This window comes from Triturus cristatus, chromosome 4_1 (assembly GCF_964204655.1).
Source record: "Triturus cristatus chromosome 4_1, aTriCri1.1, whole genome shotgun sequence".
NCBI lineage: Eukaryota > Metazoa > Chordata > Amphibia > Caudata > Salamandridae > Triturus > Triturus cristatus.
The window spans coordinates 8,504,689-8,524,050 of record NC_140585.1 but is presented as its reverse complement, the minus strand read 5'-3'; the positions used below and the strand labels follow the sequence as shown (position 1 = coordinate 8,524,050).

Here is a 19,362-nt window from a genome sequence, read left to right as displayed (position 1 = left end):
CAGTAACCCCTTTATTCAGTAGCTGACCAAGCAACAATAACATTTATTCGCTATTTAGATAGTCAAGGCGTAAATAGCAGACTTTATGCAGCATATGGCCGCTAGCAGGCAAATAATCTCAACTAAATAGCAGATGTTATGTCCTGGCAAGACTCCTCTGGGGCGCAGATCGCAAGATACTAATCTATTTACCCAGGCTGTCTGTTACATACAACATATTATGTACTATTTGCCTTTCAACCAGGGAAGTAGAAAATACACTTACGTCCCTTTTAACCTGACCACCAACAGCGGTAGTAATTGTGTCATTTTCACAATCGACTTTTTTTTAAGCGCCTAGTGGAATTGTTTAGAGCTTCTAATATAACCTGAGCATTTTTCATTGCATGAGGGGAGGGGCCGGGGAGGTGGGCGGGGCCCTGGGAGGCGGGGAGGGGCCTGAGAGGCGGGGAGGGGCCAGGGAGGGGCCTGGGAGGCGGGCGGGGAGTGGCGTTGGAGGTGGGCGGGGCCCTGGGAGGCGGGGAGGGGCCTGGGAGGCGGGCGGGGAGGGCCCTGAGAGGCGGGCGGGGAGGGGCTGGGGAGGCGGGCGCGGAGGGCCCTGAGAGGCGGGCGGGGAGGTGCCTGGGAGGCGGGGAGGGGCCTGGGAGGCGGGCGGGGAGGGCCCTGAGAGGCGGGCGGGGAGGTGCCTGGGAGGCGCGGAGGGCCCTGAGAGGCGGGCGGGGAGGTGCCTGGGAGGCGGGTGGGGAGGGGCCTGGGAGGCGGGCGGGGAGAGGCCTGAGAGGCGGGCGGGGAGGTGCTTGGGAGGCGGGAAGGGGCCGTGGAGGCGGAGAGGGGCCTGGGAGGCGGGCGGGGAGGGCCCTGAGAGGCGGGCGGGGAGGGGCCTGGGAGGTGGGGAGGGGCCTGGGAGGTGGGGAGGGGCCTGGGAGGCGGAGAGGGGCATGGGAGGCGTGGGGCCTGGGAGGTGGGGAGGGGCCTGGGAGGTGGGGAGGGGCCTGGGAGGTGGGGAGGCAGAGAGGGGCCTGGGAGGCGGGCGGGGAGGGCCCTGAGAGGCGGGTGGGGAGGGCCCTGGGAGGGGCATGGGAGGTGGGGAGGGGCCTGGGAGGCGGGCGGGGAGGTGCCTGGGAGGCGGGGAGGGGCCTGGGAGGTGGGCGGGGAGGGCCCTAAGAGGCGGGCGGGGAGGTGCCTGGGAGGCGGGGAGGGGCCGGGGAGGCGGAGAGGGGCCTGGGAGACGTGGGGCTTTACGCTAAGCTGATCTTTGGATACCTTCGCATGTTGCAGCGTCCTTCTTTGCCTTGGTGACTGCTTCCTTATGAGCTCCCACAGGCCACTGCAATGCAAACCTACACACATGGGTAAAGGACATTTTCATTTATAACACCAACAGCTCCAACTCTCGCAAATGCAGGACCTATTGCATTGGAAATGCTTGTTCTGAATTGTAACTGTCCACCTCTCCATATTTTAACAATGCAGCTTTTTCAAGAAATATTTTCCATGTGTACTTTTAAATGTTTTTTCCATTCTGCAGGACAAGAATCACATCTAGAAAGTCTGAATGGGACAGAGAGCCATAAAGGTTCCGGAGGCAAGATGAATTTTACTCAGAATATCTACTTAAGAAAACAACGCAAAATGCAACTGAGGGAAAGACACTTTGCTTGCAATTTGTGTGACAAAGGATTTATCAATGAGACACTTCTTGTGAGGCACAAAAAAGGACACACCAGCCTCCGGCCATATCCCTGCGGAACGTGTGGAAAGTGTTTCACTCAAAAGGCAACTGTTTTACAGCATCAAAGAACACACACAGGAGAGAGACCTCATTACTGCACAGTGTGTTCCAAGCGCTTTACTCATAAGGGAACCCTTGTACGACATCAAATCATACACACAGGCGAGAGGCCTTATCACTGCACTGTGTGTGACAAGAGCTTCAATCAAAAGTCAAGTCTTCTAAAGCACCAAAGAATACACACTCGAGAGACACTGCATCACTGCACTGTTTGTGAGAAGAGCTTCACTGGTACGGTCAGTCTTGGACTACATCAAAGAATGCACACACAAGAGAAGCCTTACAACTGCACTAGGTGTGAAAAGAACTTTAGTCGAAAGACCGCTCTTCTAAAGCATCAAAGAACACACACGGGAACGAGGCCTTCCCACTGGGCCAAGTGTAAGAAGAGCTTTACTCGGAAGGCCTCTCTACTGCATCACCAAAGATTACACACAGGAGAGAAGCCTCATCAGTGCACTGGGTGTGAGAAGAGCTTTACTCGAAAGGAACATCTACTACAACACCAAATAATACACACAGGAGAGAGGCCTTATCACTGTGCCAAGTGTAAGAAGAGCTTTACTCGAAAGGCACATCTTCAACGGCACCAAACATTACACACTTGAGAAAGGCCTTATCACTCTGCCAAGTGTTAGCAGAGATTTTGAAAGGCACATCTTCAACGGCACCAAAGAAAGCACACAAAAGAGTATCTTATCGATGCACAGCGTATGCCAGGAACTTCACTAAAAAGGAAATTTTCTACAACAAAAAGTAATACAACAAGATCGATCTATTTTCACTGTAGCAGTCTTTTCGTCTGTTCACCCCATGAACCACTGCAGCAATGTGTTTTGGCCTGTTGACCTGATAATTCACTTTAACTCTATATTTCCACCTGAAAGCCCCATTAACCAAAAGCACTCTAGATGTTATACTGTTGACACAGTAATGCACAGTTTTGCTGGAATGTTGTAACTTAGCGGGGGCTCATGGTGAAAAATTCTTAATAGCTTGTTCAGTCGTTGGATAAATATTCAAAGTACCACAGCAGGTTAGCGGGCTCCACTCGTCCTCCTCTTTCCACAAGCAGGCAGTAGGAAACTTCCATTTATTAAAGGCAATTCCTGAAATTTCAGAAATAGCTGTGTAGGCCTGAAAAATCTTTCATACTCTCAGGAGGTTTCCGTTCTTTTCCTGCACAACTCCCTCCCTGCTGTTGTTCTCCTAAACCCTCCTCTCCTGGCTCTGCCGATGTTTTACCACTGCAGTCAGAGGTGCCTGGAGGTGGGCCCTGTTGAGCATCTCCCACTCCTGAGGACAGAGACTACTCCTCATAAATAACAAGCCTGCGCATTGAGCCCTCTTGAGTGGCTCAGACTCTTTAATGATGTGGTGAAGGTCTTACCGTGGTTCAACAAGACCTTGCTGTGGCTTGGTTAGCCCATTCAATATAATGGGGTTGCCCATTGTCCCTTAGAACCTGGATATACAATTTTAAAGAATACAAAGGGTTCTTTTGGGTGCCACAATTCTTAGCCAGGAATTGTGAAAAAATTCACATCTGTACCAAAGGGTCACTAAATGATCCCCTTTTAAGAGTAGGTGGTGTTTTAATAATTAAGACTAGCAATTAACATCTGCTGGCACTGAATGTAGCCACTAAAGTGGTGAATCTTGCAAAAAATTAGTAAACTGCAAAGTTAAAGAAATACCACACAACACAAGATGCTATTTCTAGTTAGGTATTTTCATTGTCAATTAACCAACTTACTCTCAATCAAGCAATTTCCTTTACTTATTTCTTTTCAGTATGCTGTCCAAGTCACATCAGTTGCATAAAAAACCCATACATTTACATGGTGTAAATGCACATATCCCAGTGTCCATATACAAAATACATGAAACGGTGAAAAAAATATAATCTCAAATGTCCAGATTCAAATGTTCAGAATATCCTGTTATCGATTTTAGAATAACTGACGTGGGACAATAGACCTTGCCATCAATGTTTCGGCCCTGTAGTTATGTGTTAAATGCACATCACAGCGGGTCTTCCTCAGAGCTACAATGATGAACAAAATGAGGACAGCCTTCCAATGTTGTCACTCAGACAAAAAATACACAATCAATTTCCTAAAGAATTGTAATCGACCCCAGCCGGGGTTCACTCGGTAGCTATCACAACTCCTTACAATTTGTTCACTCCATCAGCCGTATGTGATGGCCTTTCCCAATAACTGTTGGAGAGATATATATATAAATGATTTAATTTGTATATAAAAAACTAAAAGTACCGAAAAATTTGATCCTTGTGTCACTTTTGACTCACTGTTTTTTTTGAATAACGCAAGACTTATGCTGTATATCTAGTAGGATATGTTTTACCCGACAGAACCAGTGTATGATTGATATCATAATTGGTACAGCCCGCGATACCTCACTTCCCTTGTTCAGCAGAGCAGCACCGGCTAAGTACGGTATTGTTACCTTTGCAGCGCTCTTCCATTACTTTAAGAGCACAACTTTTTCTTTCCGCCCGGTGCTGCTTTTCGCCAGGTTTATTTAGCAACACTTTTCAGAGGGACTCGTTTATTTATCATTATTTATAGGAATGGGGAGATTAAGTAATCTGTCGACAATCACAGGATGTTTGACACAAACTTAGTTTTCCAACTTCAAAGTTGTCCGCTTTGGCCATCAAGCCACATCCTCGGCAACTCTCTAAACAAGCATTTGCATTGCGAGAGTTTGAGCTATTAGCATTGTAAATGACAATGCCTTTTATTTACGTTTTAAAAACCAAAACGTAAATAAAAGGCATGGTCATTTACAATGAGTATAGCTCAAACGTGCGTAAATGCGAGATCTATTGCGTTGCAAATGCTTGTCCTTTCATGGCACCGCCTTGGTTTTCTTCAAGTTTTTTGTTCCGGGTTCTGAATTGCGTCTGCTATATGCCCGTGTAAATTAACAATATAAGGCGTTTCTCTGTCCCATTAAAAGAACAAATTGACTGCTTGGTTGGAGGTTGGGGGAGAGGCGGACGCCAGCGGCACAGCTTCGACGAGCGCATACAATAAGTACATCGATCGTAGAAGATTATTTAATGACCCTGCTTTTGATTCCATCCAAGTGAAAGGAGGGGCCCTACAGAGACCCTTTCCCGTTGCACCACCAACCCCCACTGTCATGTCGCGGGGAGCATGTGCATGACCCCACAGGGCGCACTCCGTCAGCAGATGCTACGTGCCTCATGCCTTCGCACCTCCCCTTTGACCCAAAATACGTACCCACCTTGCATCGGGGGGCCATGTACCGCTTTGGTGTTTCCAAGTCTCACGTTCGTTCAACAAGCAAAGACATTCGGGGATTCGTAGTAACATATTAAATATATAGGAGATGTGAAGTGATGGTGTGGGTTTCTGACTATCAGAGTAAAAATCTCTAGAAGTTTCTCAAGGACACGACTTTATTGCTGGAGAATGAAGCGATGGCTAAAGTTGGAGTCAGGGTGCCTAGAAGCGCTAACCTCCGGCATCATATAGGTCAACATGTTCCTGCTAATGGTGATAAATAGCACATTATACTCTGCTCAGTCTGCATGCTTGGTTCATCCCATGGGAATTTTTCATGAATGTATGTTTTTATTTTTTTTTTAAACCAAAAAAATCTATTTACCCAATACCAGGGTGCAATGGGTTAAATGTGCCTAAGGTACATGCAGGCCGGTCTGATAGAAGGCGCTATATAAATGTAGCAAATCACTAAGCCTTCTTCAAAGCACACGGGCAGCAGTTCAGGATCTTAGTGAGCAACACGAGCACGCGCTCTTCGCCCACCCCCCCTTCAAGCAGGACTACCCACCAGAGAGAGCCTCGAGGCGCTTTACTTTACACTCGCTGTGCAAGAATACGATTGCATTTTTTTCCAGATAAGATGGTAGGCAGATGCCGCAGCTGGGCAGGGCGCCTGTTAGTCAGGACCCACAATCACAAAATAACAAGCATTTGCAATGCAATAGTTCTCACATTTATGCGAGTTTAAGCTACTTGCATTGTAAATGACAATGCCTTTTATTTATGTTTTAAAAAGCAAAACATAAATAAAAGGCATTGTCATTTGCAATGCCAATAGCTTAAACTCGCATAAATGCGAGACCTATTGCATTGCAAATGCTTGTTTCTTTGTGCTGTGGACTTTGTTTACAAGCTTTTTCCAGGACTCAAGTGTCCTGCAAGGGACAACAGCTGCCCGTGTTGATTAAGAGAGAGCCCCTGAACAAGACAGGAAGGCCCCGGATATTTGATAAGCGAACCTTCCTCTATGTGTGCTTATCTTCCCGTCTCTCAACACTCGCATATATTTCAAGTCACTACAGGACGAGGATGTTGTGTTCCAAACAGAACTGATCTGTGGTCCTTGCGACCCCTTTTCTGTCCAATGTTTTTCCTTGACCAGCCTGCTGTGCTACCAATTACGTATGTAAGCAGCAGACCTTCCTTGGTATGAGGGTCTCTTGGTTCCTCGTAACAAGAGCTCCTCCTGGGATCATATGTGTTGTAATAAAAACTCTTCGCTACTTGGAGCTTCTAATTGTGAGACAGGGCTTTCCGTCCATACATAGAACACTGTGCATTCAACTCCTGTCTTTGATTCCTTGTATGTGAGATCAGGTTAACAACACTACTATTTGTACTAATTTTGATATCAGCCTAGCATATTCAGTGCTCAGGAGGGATGGGTTCAAGCGGAGAATAGAGTTTAAATGTGTTACGTTTGTTTGAATACGGCGTGATGCTGTTTGCGTCTTATGGTGCCCCTAGATTTTTAAGTATTTTTTTTTAATGTGTTTTACTTGACTTCCTTGACCAGTTTCACATTATATAAATTGGTGATAGGTTCATTCATCTGATGCACGTGGCTGCATTAACACCTATCAGAGGTTTTGTCTCCCTTACATAAAACATATATTTTGCAAGCTCACTAAGTCTGGTTTCCACATGACCGATGTAGAGTTTCTTGAGGGAGTTCTGACGCCATCTGGCATGAAAAAGACGATGGAAAAGTGCAAATTTGTCAAATCTAAAAACTGCTGTTTGGGATACGCTGACATCTACGGATGATTTATTGACCATGTCTCATGTCATTGCACCGATTACAAGCATTCTTAGAGAAAAGCACCTTTATTTTGGTCTGCAGAAAAGGCATTTCACCGTTTAAAGCCAGCCTTGAGTTGATCTTGTCATCCCATCCCAACCCTCCCTTTCATAGCTGAAGCAGACACTTGAGACATCGATTTATAAGCAATATTATCGGAGCGGAATGAGACACATGGTCAGTTGCACCCTGTTGCGTATATATCTCGAACACTAAATTCTGTTGAAATAAGTTATCCCATATTTCCCGTATTTGGTGGAGAAACAAGTGGACCCCGTAACTTACAAATGAGGCTCCCACTTCAAAGAGCATATGTCCGGTGTTTGACACGTCACTACTAAAACACACTCCGTTTAGTCATCGGAATTGACTAGTGCCCAGAATAATTCAAGAACAACCAGAGTGTGAAGTCAAAAAAGGTTTTGGACTGTCAGAAAGGATATGAAACAAAGAATGATGAAGGGGAAACTGCATCAGCTTTGTTTGCTTCAAGTCTGGGGAAAAAGGTTTCAAAGTCAACACCCGAGCAAACCTAGTCCAAGAAAGAGATTTAGAGGCGGGAGTAGCGTCATTATGTCCTATCAGAGGACTCCTGACTTATGCGCCAAAGGACAAAATCACACAATAACTCATCAAGTGGCTGTGATCTCCACCGTCCAATGCAATCTACTGAAAAATATCAGGCACACATTTTCACACTGCAATGTGCTATTAGGACTTCAAGTCCCAGAATCCTTAGTAGATTGACCATTGTGGGCAGCTATCTGAGTAAAAGACCCATCCGGTTTTTAGGTCTCGCCTGAGCCAGCGCATGCGCTGCTCTGGTGAGACATTTAGTGAGTGGATTTTCAAAAGTGCGATCGGGCGGCATAGAGCGTGCGGCTACGCGCACAATGACGAGTAGATGCGCCATCTGGCTTTCCTCGTGTCATGGTGTGCGCACACCACTCACCACAGCTGCTTTCACTTTTCCCGGCATGCAAGCGTGCACCACTCGTGTCCTTGTTAGGTCTCGGCTGGCGTGGGCTGCGCATATGTGCAGTCTCGCTTGCGAGATTGAATGTTTTTGGGTATTTTCTGTAAAGGGCGGTAAGTCCCACCCCTCTTTCCCATTGGTCGGCGTCACCGTTTATGCTAAATGGTGGCCAGCCATTGGGAAAGAGCTCTTTGTGACGTTCACTTTTGGCTTTTTGAGCCGTCCCACTTGGACTGGCTCCTCTGCCTTCAGTGCATCACAAAAAGTTTCTTATCTTTATGGGGCCATGTGTTTAAAACATATGGCCCCATAAAGACAAGAGATCGGCTGCAGGCGGTCCTCCCCTCACTTTCAGGACCGCGCTTGTTTTAATTAAAGATTCTGACGTTTCCTATTTCCATTAAAGGCACGGTGCCAGCGGCGCTGTTCGTCACACATTCAGCCAGTTAACTTGTTTAAACCCCCAAAGTCATTGTCGAGCAAGGAAGGAACAAACTGCCTTTATTGCAAGCTCCTTTCTGTCAATTCTGACACTGGAGGAAGGCCTAAAAAAACTCCTTAATTAATGACTTGCTATCTGTTTACAAGAGCAGCAGGGGTCCGGCGAAACTGGACTCTTTCAATACGGGCGTGAGCCAGACCAGGTCTGTAACTAAACTCCATCGGCTGAGCGGAGGGAAGACGCCATGAAAACGGTGCCAAGACCGAGGAGGCCGCGCCGTGACCAGGTCACTCAACCTGCTCGCATCAGAAAGACGGTTAACAGAACAATGCATAGAATATGCTGCAAGGCCCCCTTTTCATATGGAGTTTACATTCTTTTCTGGAACCATACAAAAAAACTTCTAGACAACTATACACTCAACACGGCATTGCAAGCCACGGAGTATCGCGGGAGTGTGGGGAAAGAAGCAGTCTGGAGCAGGCGAACCTCCTGTTGCATGCCGTACCACTCGAGCTGGCCTGACACGATGAGAGCCCTGGGCGAAAATTTGTCAGCCCCTCCCTCTCGTCCTCTAAATAGTCCATGCATTGAAAGTCTGAGGAACAGGAGAAAGGACCCCGAGCCATCCAAATACGTCAGTAACAAACACTTTTACCAGTGGAGCCGACACTATACACACACCACACTACAGGAGAGTGGGGCTTTGCAAGGGACAGTAACGGGGTTCTTGGGACTTTTGAGCCGTGCGTATGGTACGGAGGGTGTTGGCATTTGTGCCGTGCACATCAGCCCACGAGTGACAATATAAACCGCACCCGCGCAAGCACAGCCCAAGATGCCCTGTGTAGCTGATGCAGGTAGCGCTGAACTACGCGCCATGAAGTCTTTTATCTCCGTCACTGTCCACGCCCCAGCGAGGTCCGCGTTTCAGTTGGCTGTGTTTCCCAAAAACTACGATCTAGCCTCTGTGCGTAAAAGGCCTTGAGTTGGTTCCATTTGAAACATGCAGAAAGATTAGATGCCGCCTGGGCACAGTGCTCTGGTTTACCATAACGAGGTGTGGTTTGGTCCATCGCTCTGGAGTTTGTGCTGCTTGGTTGGAGTTTGTTTGGTTGGTCACGGAGAAAATTCGGAGACAGTAAACTCTGGCTCGGGTTAGGCACCGATAATCAGTGCAGAGATCACTGGACTGTGAAGTGCCAGTGTCTTTGTGCCCCCCTATTCGCTGAACTGCAGACTGGGGCCCCCTCAGTCCTCCAAGTGGGGCAGGGCAGATGCACACACTAGAACGTACGCCGCCAAGTGTGGCTGTATTGTTGAAAGGAGTTGTCCACCGACTGCTGTACTGAACGACCTGAACTCTAGTCCCAGCTCTCCTGCTTGGAAAGGGTGTGTGATCCTGGACGAATAAGGTATCTTTATGTGCCTAAACTCCCTTCTCTGTAGAAGTCTAGTTTAACAACACTGGATTGATGTTGGAAGCGCAACGTACCCGTAAACATTCTATGCCCTGTGAAACTAGTTGAGAACATTAAAAAGGCGCCCTTTACCTGCACCACCCGCGGGGACACGTATACTATATTACGGTGTACCCAGGGCAGCTGCTGACCAGTTCCACAGACCGCCTCAGAGCAGCAGTGGGTGCAGTAAGGGGTGCGGTTCTCTCCTCATTTACAGGCCAACAGTATGTCATCAACTCTCCGGAATAATCACCGCAGTTAGGGAGCCTATGTTATTTTTTTAATTTATTTATAAAGTTTTATGTAGCACGAACATGACCCTTGCAGGTAACAGAGACTTCAGTATCCTTGCTAGCGGTGGGGGTAAGCGTGGGGGGTAAAACATGATTGGTCCAGGCGCTGAAAATCTAGCGACGGCTTGAGGGTAGAGTGGAGGGGGAAGGGGCATTCTTGACTGTTGCGCGTGTGTGTCTGTCGCCTACTGTTAGAATTTAGATGCACGCAGCGCCAAAAGCGAGACAGGCGACTTCTAGCTGCTAAAATGCGCACTTTCAGATCCCCTATAGAGAACTATCTATATACGTTATATAAAACATAATATACAATATCATGTCGGCTTAGTGATTTCAAACAATTGAATAGTCTGAATACATATTACTGCCACTAAGATTGCTAGTGGAGCTCTTGATCACAAGTATTTATAATGTGTAAACCTTCGTTCACGGACCGTGGAGCGCTGGAAGGGATGCGGAGTTAAGAACATACAGTCAGAAGCCTGCCCTGAACGTGTCAGCCATGTCTTACCCACTCCGGCTTCAGTGGACCTGGGGTCAACAGACACCTCGGGTCAGCCATGCAAGGTGGTCTGTAACCAGCAGAAGGGGACGGATCCTGCCGCAGTGGCACGGGTGGGGCTGCTGCTGTCTGCAGGAATAGACGTCGAGGCGCTTTATGCGGCACAGTCACCACAGCACTCACCCGTGCTGTTTGAGAGAGGTGGAGTGCACCCGGGGTCAGCCATGCAAGGTGGTCTGTAACCAGCAGAAGGGGACGGATCGTGCCGCAGTGGCATGGGTGGGTCCGCTGCTGTCTGCAGGAATAGACGTCGAGGCGCTATATTTGGCACAGTCACCACAGCACTCACCCGTGCTGTTTGAGAGAGGTGGAGTGCACCTGGGGTCAGCCATGCAAGATGGTCTCTAACCAGCAGATGGGGACGGATCCTGCCGCAGTGGCACGGGTGGGGCGCTGCTGTCTGCAGGAATAGACGTCGAGGCGCTTTATGCGGCTCAGTCACCACAGCACTCACCCGTGCTGTTTGAGAGAGGTGGAGTGCACCTGGGGTCAGCCATGCAAGGTGGTCGGTAACCAGCAGAAGGGGACGGATCCTGCCGCAGTGGCACGGGTAAGGCGCTGCTGTCTGCAGGAATAGACGTCGAGGCGCTTTATGCGGCTCAGTCACAACAGCCCTCACTAGTGCTGTTTGAGAGAGGTGGAGTGCACCCGGGGTCAGCCATGCAAGGTGGTCTGTAACCAGCAGAAGGGGACGGATCCTGCCGCAGAGGCACGGGTGGGGCCGCTGCTGTCTGCAGGAATAGACGTCGAGGCGCTTTATGCGGCACAGTTACCACAGCACTCACCCGTGCTGTTTGAGAGAGGTGGAGTGCACCCGGGGTCAGCCATGCAAGGTGGTCTTTAACCAGCAGAAGGGGACGGATCCTGCCGCAGTGGCACGGGTGGGGCGCTGCTGTCTGCAGGAATAGACGTCGAGGCGCTTTATGCGGCTCAGTCACAACAGCCCTCACTAGTGCTGTTTGAGAGAGGTGGAGTGCACCCAGGGTCAGCCATGCAAGGTGGTCTTTAACCAGCAGAAGGGGATGGATCCTGCCGCAGTGGCACGGGTGGGGCGCTGCTGTCTGCAGGAATAGATGTTGAGGCGCTTTATGCGGCTCAGTCACCACAGCCCTCACCCGTGCTGTTTGAGAGAGGTGGAGTGCACCCGGGGTCAGCCATGCAAGGTGGACTGTAACCAGCAGAAGGGGACGGATCCTGCCGCAGTGGCACGGGTGGGGCCGCTGCTGTCTGCAGGAATAGACGTCGAGGCGCTTTATGCGGCTCAATCACCACAGCACTCACCCATGCTGTTTGAGAGAGGTGGAGTGCACCCGGGGTCAGCCATGCAAGGTGGACTGTAACCAGCAGAAGGGGACGGATCCTGCCGCAGTGGCACGGGTGGGGCCGCTGCTGTCTGCAGGAATAGACGTCGAGGCGCTTTATGCGGCACAGTCACCACAGCACTCACCCGTGCTGTTTGAGAGAGGTGGAGTGCACCCGGGGTCAGCCATACAAGGTGGTCGGTAACCAGCAGAAGGGGACGGATCCTGCCGCAGTGGCATGGGTGGGTCCGCTGCTGTCTGCAGGAATAGACGTCGAGGCGCTTTATGCGGCTCAGTCACAACAGCCCTCACTAGTGCTGTTTGAGAGAGGTGGAGTGCACCCGGGGTCAGCCATGCAAGGTGGACTGTAACCAGCAGAAGGGGACGGATCCTGCCGCAGTGGCACGGGTGGGGCCGCTGCTGTCTGCAGGAATAGACGTCGAGGCGCTTTATGCGGCACAGTCACCACAGCACTCACCCGTGCTGTTTGAGAGAGGTGGAGTGCACCCGAGCAGTGGAGAAACAGAGGTAGGGACTCGACTTGTACCTCGGTGACATTCCTGTGTCTGCCGATTGCACAGCTAACCTGTCCCCACCATCCTCAGACTGCGGTCCACCCGGTCACTGCTAGCCATGCCACCCTTAGGGCCGCTCTCTGGGACATCACCTTACAAATCCTCACCGGAAATCCAGAGAGCCCCCTAGAAGGACACCCCTGCACAGCGCAGTCAACAGACCCCAAAAAAAGCACTCGGACCATGTTCTGGAGGAGGTTTAACTAGTTCAGCCCCGTCGAGTTACACTGTCCCTGTCTGTGATGCACCTGGCCTCCTCTTAGGACACACCATCACTGCTCAAACCTCGGACAAGTCTAAAGAAACTTGAAAGCCACACGCTATTATATTTTCTATACTGTGCCCTCTCCCATACATCAGAAGGATGCTGCAAGCTACAGAGAAACTCGACTGAAGGCCGAGTCCCTTTAACAAGGTGAATAAACTCCGCCCTGGTTTGCTGCACATACTTTTTAGGAACTTAATGGTTGTTTTATTTCTAAAAACACATGGGTAGAGAAAAGCTCGCACACTCCTCCCGGGTCAGGTCTCTGGTCTCTTGCGTTTCCCATCAGATCTTCGGGGTTCAGATAATGTACAATAAATTAGGGATTCCTACTATAAAAATAAACACAAAAAACCCAAGTAATTCCTCGCAAATAAATGCTTGTATCCAGTGTACAGTTACCCTGTACACAAACTGCGTCTGTGTCTTGGAATGTGTGGGTTACTGGCACACAGATCACTGTTCCCATAACCAGCGAAGGACTGGGGTTCAGAGCTGACAGCATCCAAGAAAGGAGGCTGACCAGCTTGTGGTAAATATTCTTTTTACCGAAACTGAATTTCATACGGAATCTTTAAAATAAAGTAAAATAGCTCAGAATAACAAGAGGCAGAATCCGTGGTATAAGAGGTTTTCTAAATGGGCTTTATTCCATCCAAAATGGCCGACTCGAGTCGCGGCCTTCAGGTTCCGTCACCACGAGGGTTCAGGAAGTGAAGTACAATACTTTATTGACAAGAAGTAACTTTTATAGGTCATACATTTACAATGAAACAAGTGCAGAAAGGCGTAACAATTGATAAGATAAATTAACATAGTGATACGTAATTGAAACTAGGCGTAATAAGGAGCAAAAAGAAACATGATTGGCTCTCATTATCTTACATAGGTGGATCTATACGATAATACTTAACATGGATGCGTGCGCAGCAGCATGACGTGTGATTGACGTGCAACTAGGGGGTGAAGGGGACTTGACATTTAGCTCTACATGTGGAGACGAGAAGTCTAGGGGGTCATGTCAACCTAATCCCAAATCATATCTAACATCCTATGTTTAGAGAACTATGTTATCCACAAGGAAGGACTCTCGGACAGAATCTATTCTATACTAACTGTATGTGCGTGTACAAGCGTCTAAGTGTCTATATGAGAAGCGAGGGGCAGAAAACTTTCCATGGCAACAGGGCTATGAATCACTTGCAGGAGGACGGAAAGGCTGAGTCCTTTGCTTGTGAGCTAAAGGAAATGTTTACCTAAATCACTAGACAGGAATGCATCGGCTGAAGAGCAAAATAGATAATTCGAAGGTGAAATACAGCTTCTTGGCGGGCAGGCGAAAACTGGCCGAGGCAGGCACCGTTAGCTGCACAGGGAGTAGGACAAAGTTCATGGATACAGATGCGAGCTCAAGCTGAAACTGTCAGAGACAGAGAGCAGGGAAAGGCTTTGAGGAAAGAATCGGGCCTACTTGCCTGAACTGTAAAAATGGAGTACCTTAGCCATATAAAGTCGGTGGCTTTTCATACTTAGGAATTGAATATCCAGCCCATTGATGGCAGATCTGACAGGGAACATGTCGACGGTAGACACACATATGTTTGCGTCTTGGAAACTGGAACTGGAGGGAACACACATGCATTTGTAACATGCATATAGAACCGTTGGGGTCCAAGATAGGGGACACAACTGATCAGGAAAATCCACATTTCCACAAGCTGCTCATATTTTGAATTCTTTTAGTGGCAGTCAAGCTGTCTGCCCATGAAGCTGCGTTTCTGTGTGTCTGCTGCTTCTGGCAGGAATTGTGATGACACAACTCAAGGTTGTAGGTTCTTTCAGCAGAGCAGTGATGTCACAACCAGCCTGTAGCAAACATATTATCGACAGGTTTTCATGACAGGTTTCATGTGTTCTACAAATATAGAACATTTCTAATGAAATTTACATCTCACGAGTACAGTCAGGGAAAGACCATGCTCTGCTGAGCCATGTTCATTGGTAAACTATAATGCAGACCCCAGAGGAGGAGCTAGGGGAAGTAAAAAGGCAACCAACCGGTTCTATTGGAAGACAATTGTCAATTCTCACTTAAGTTAGTTTTGTCATTGAATGTTGGGGGGTAGTATTCTGTGTTCTCATTTGTCTGGAGCCGGGTGACATCATATATGTAGTTGTGAACTTGTCCTGTTCGGGTAACAGATGTGTCTGTCTGTCTGTCTATCATTCGATCTATCTATCTGTCTATCGATCTATCTATCTATCTATCTGTCTATCTATCTATCTATCTATCTATCTATCTATCTATCTATCTATCTATCTATCTATCTATCTATCTGTCTGTCTGTCTGTCTGTCTGTCTGTCTGTCTGTCTGTCTGTCTGTCTGTCTGTCTATCTATCTATCATTCTATCTGTCTGTCTGTCTCTCTGTCTGTCTGTCTGTCTGTCTGTCTGTCTTGTTGGGTGCTCACAATGCATCATTTTCTGTTCATATGAAGTGGCACAAAAGGCATTTTTGGAGAAAAAACCTGTGTTTCAGGGCTGGTCATGGAGGGAGATTCAAGGAGATTTGAAAGTTCACATGCCTACTGCTTCCCCATGACTGCTGACTCAGTCCAACAACAATTGGTTTTCCACGAAAAGTCAAGTCTGTGTCATGGTGAGAGGGGTGTGCCTGTCTGGGGGTTGCAGTTTGGTAGTGATCCCTGGTTCTTGGTTTTGTAAAGAGCGATGTCATACCTTTTGATGACTTCAAAGACACTACTTGTTATTTCTCCATCTGCAGACATTTCTAAAACACATGTAATAAAAGTTTGCTGTGTGTGTGGACCTGCCCCCCAGCTGGTATGGGGCCTGCTCTTGAGATAGCAAGAGTCCTTGTGTTATGTTATGCTTGTCGTGCAATCCGTCATCTCCGTGCTGCTCCGTCTGCGTGCCTGTGAGGTAGATAGAATCTTGGTTAGAATGTAGGGAGCGATGGGTGGGTGAGCTGGGATTAGCATATGATGTGTCATGGCAGGGAGCGATGGGTGAGAGAGCTGGGATTAGCATATGATGTGTCATGGCAGGGAGCGATGGGTGGGAGAGCTGGGATTATGCTGGGATTAGCATATGATGTGTCACGGCAGAGAGCGATGGGTGAGAGAGCTGGGATTAGCATATGATGTGTCATGGCAGGGAGCGATGGGTGGGAGAGCTGGGATTATGCTGGGATTAGCATTTGATGTGTCATGGCAGGGAGCGATGGGTGGGAGAGCTGGGATTATGCTGGGATTAGCATTTGATGTGTCATGGCAGGGAGCGATGGGTGGGAGAGCTGGGATTATGCTGGGATTAGCATATATGATGTGTCATGGCAGGGAGCGATGGGTGGGAGCGCTGGGATTATGCTGGGATTAGCATATGTGTCATGACAGGGAGCGATGGGTGGGAGAGCTGGGATTATGCTGGGATTAGCATATAATGTGTCATGACAGGGAGCGATGGGTGGGAGAGCTGGGATTATGCTGGGATTAGCATATATGATGTGTCATGGCAGGGAGCGATGGGATGGAGAGCTGGGATTAGCATATGATGTGTCATGGCCGGGAGCAATGGGTGGGAGAGCTGGGATTATGCTGGGATTAGCATATATAATGTGTCATGGCAGGGAGCGATGGGTGGGTGAGCTGGGACTATGCTGGGATTAGCATATGATGTGTCACGGCAGGGAGCAATGGGTGGGAGAGCTGGGATTAGCATATGATGTGTCATGGCCGGGAGCGATGGGTGGGAGAGCTGGGATTATGCTGGGATTAGCATATGATGTGTCATGGCAGGGAGCGATGGGTGGGTGAGCTGGGACTATGCTGGGATTAGCATATGATGTGTCACGGCAGAGAGCGATGGGTGAGAGAGCTGGGATTAGCATATGATGTGTCATGGCCGGGAGCGATGGGTGGGAGAGCTGGGATTATGCTGGGATTAGCATATATGATGTGTCATGGCAGGGAGCAATGGGTGGGGGAGCTGGGATTATGCTGGGATTAGCATTTGATGTGTCATGGCAGGGAGCGATGGGTGGGTGAGCTGGGATTAGCATATGATGTGTCATGGCTGGGAGCGATGGGTAGGAGAGCTGGGATTAGCATGTGATGTGTCATGGCAGGGAGCGATGGGTGGGAGCGCTGGGATTAGCATATAATGTGTCATGACAGGGAGCGATGGGTGGGAGAGCTGGGATTATGCTGGGATTAGCATATAATGTGTCATGACAGGGAGCGATGGGTGGGAGAGCTGGGATTATGCTGAGATTAGCATATGATGTGTCATGGCAGGGAGCGATGGGTGGGGGGGCTGGGATTATGCTGGGATTAGCATTTGATGTGTCATGGCAGGGAGCGATGGGTGGGGGAGCTGGGATTATGCTTCTAGTTTGACTCGCCCACACAGCCAAAGGAAGAAAGAAAGCTAGTTGCTCAGGTAAGGAATGCCATTAAAGGCAAATTATGTGACTTTTGTAATAAGAACATTTTTATTAGATTTTCATCACAAACATGAACAAAGCACACCTTTTGAGGGTCCGCGCAGAGAACCTGCAACAAAGTGCCATACCAGTCTCTCTAGACCTCTGGTCCCATACCTCTCCTCTTACATACAACCCTCTTCGAGTCCATAATACGACCACCATTTGCCCCACACACTGGAACGTTTCTTTGGGCACCCCCTTGCAATATAGATAGGTTCCTCCTGCTGTGCACAATGGTCCATACCCGCTCTCCGTTCCCGGGGATGGGGAGGGAGGCTCTGGGCGTTGGCCTAAATTGTGTGACATTTTATGTCATCGTTTTCTAGCAGTTTTGAAATGCATTGGATCACCTTATAAAAAGCATATATGAAAAAAAGAAAGAAATGCTTACACATCTAAGCCTATCCTACTTGAAATGATATACACCAGCAAATCATGATTTGTCCTGCATGGAAATAGAGTGACATTTTGTTAACTGTGAGAAGGTGTCCTGGTATATGCTGTCCACTAGTTCTAGTGGGCACCTTGTATCAGTCCAAACAACTCCTTATGGTGATTGGTTAAAGACAACCTTATATGAAACCTATCCTAGTGGTAGCTATGGAGAGCAGCCTTCAGGCTAAGTCTTGAAGGAATGTAAAGCAGCTTGTTTTACCAGTCTATAATCTCTTGAATGATCAAATTAAAGGACAACCACACAAGGTGTATATTTAAAATATATGTATTTAGGTTAAAACACACCCCTCTAGTCTCTTTATGAGACTGAAGTTCGAAGTACTTAAGTTACAAGATAGCAATCATCAGTAATAGCACAAATACACGTTTGGGCCCTAGGGGCGTACCAAACCATATACCAAAAAAAGTGGTATAAGAACCACAACTGAGGTAGACACAGGGCCTAGAGCCTGTAGAATCGCTGGGACCCCAAGGAACCACCCAAGGTAGTGACACAGGGGACCCATGAGGACTGTGTGCAGTGTGTAAACACAACCGCGGGTTCCCGTGATCTTCTATGGGCAATGTCGCAGTTGGAAATTTAAAGATTACGGACACTTCTAATTGAGTCGGGACCAAACCCTTTTGGACTTCGGAAGTTCTAGGGCTAGCACCCATGGGAGCACCGGAGTACTCAAGTTACCTCACCCAGGGAAGCCGGGTGCATAGGTGTCTTTTGGTGTCGGGTCGCGTCGTCGATTTCAATGGAAGCCTGCAAAGAACTGCTGCTGCCCGTGAAGAGAAGTGTCCGAAGAGATCCAAGCCTGGATCTAGGATGGAAGGAACCTGAAAGCAGAGGGGACAGAGTCTGGGTCACTTACCAGTGACCGAGGGCAGGATGGACCAATGCCCACAGATTTCGGGTGCTTCAGGTGAGTTGATGGGTGTCTTGTAGTATGTTGAGTGCTGCGGTGTCAGCGACCAGAATGGACACAACAAGTCTTGGCAACGGCAAGCCACTGGAATTCAGAGAAAGGACTGCGGTGCAGACCAGCAAGATCTGAGGGACTCGCCAAGCGAGGGTAAGTCAGGGCATGTCTGGAGCATGTGCTGCTTAAGAGTTTCCTCTGAAGCTGAGTTTTCATATCTTATCCAATAAACGGTCCGCACACGCAAGGATGTCAGGTGGCCCTAGATTAGGGCTCACTAGAACAGGCTGCTAGTTTTTCTTCTTTGTAAGTATTTAAAATGCGTTCCCTCATGCCAGGTAAACTTTCATATTTTCAGGAAAAAGCCAAAATGAATATTTCGTAGATGCTAAAATGTCGGCTTGCCTCAAGGAGTAAAAGAATACGCAAGATGGCTGAGCCACTGTGGACAACAGCAAACTCTTGAGTTCTGCAACGTAGAGTGGGAGGCCTCCCAGCACCCAAGGAAATGAACTCTCCTGCAGTCCATGTCTCTCTCTCTTGCTCTCTCTCTCCCTCTACTGACATCTCTCTACACACCTCTCTTTCTGTCTACACACCCGTCTCTCTCTCTCTCTCGCTCTCTCTACACACCTCTCTATCTCTCTACACACCTCTCTATCTCTCTACACACCTCTCT

General features: G+C 48.5%; 1 protein-coding gene across 1 annotated transcript in view; it reads left to right on the top strand.

Moving 5' to 3' along the window:
- The window catches only part of LOC146839281 (uncharacterized), a 396,410-nt gene that overhangs the window by 52,101 nt on the left and 324,947 nt on the right, over positions 1 to 19,362 (top strand). The window contains 1 exon segment of the mRNA XM_085650760.1: positions 1,529 to 2,548. Within this exon segment, the coding sequence (XP_085506886.1) occupies positions 1,529 to 2,548 (1,020 nt within the window).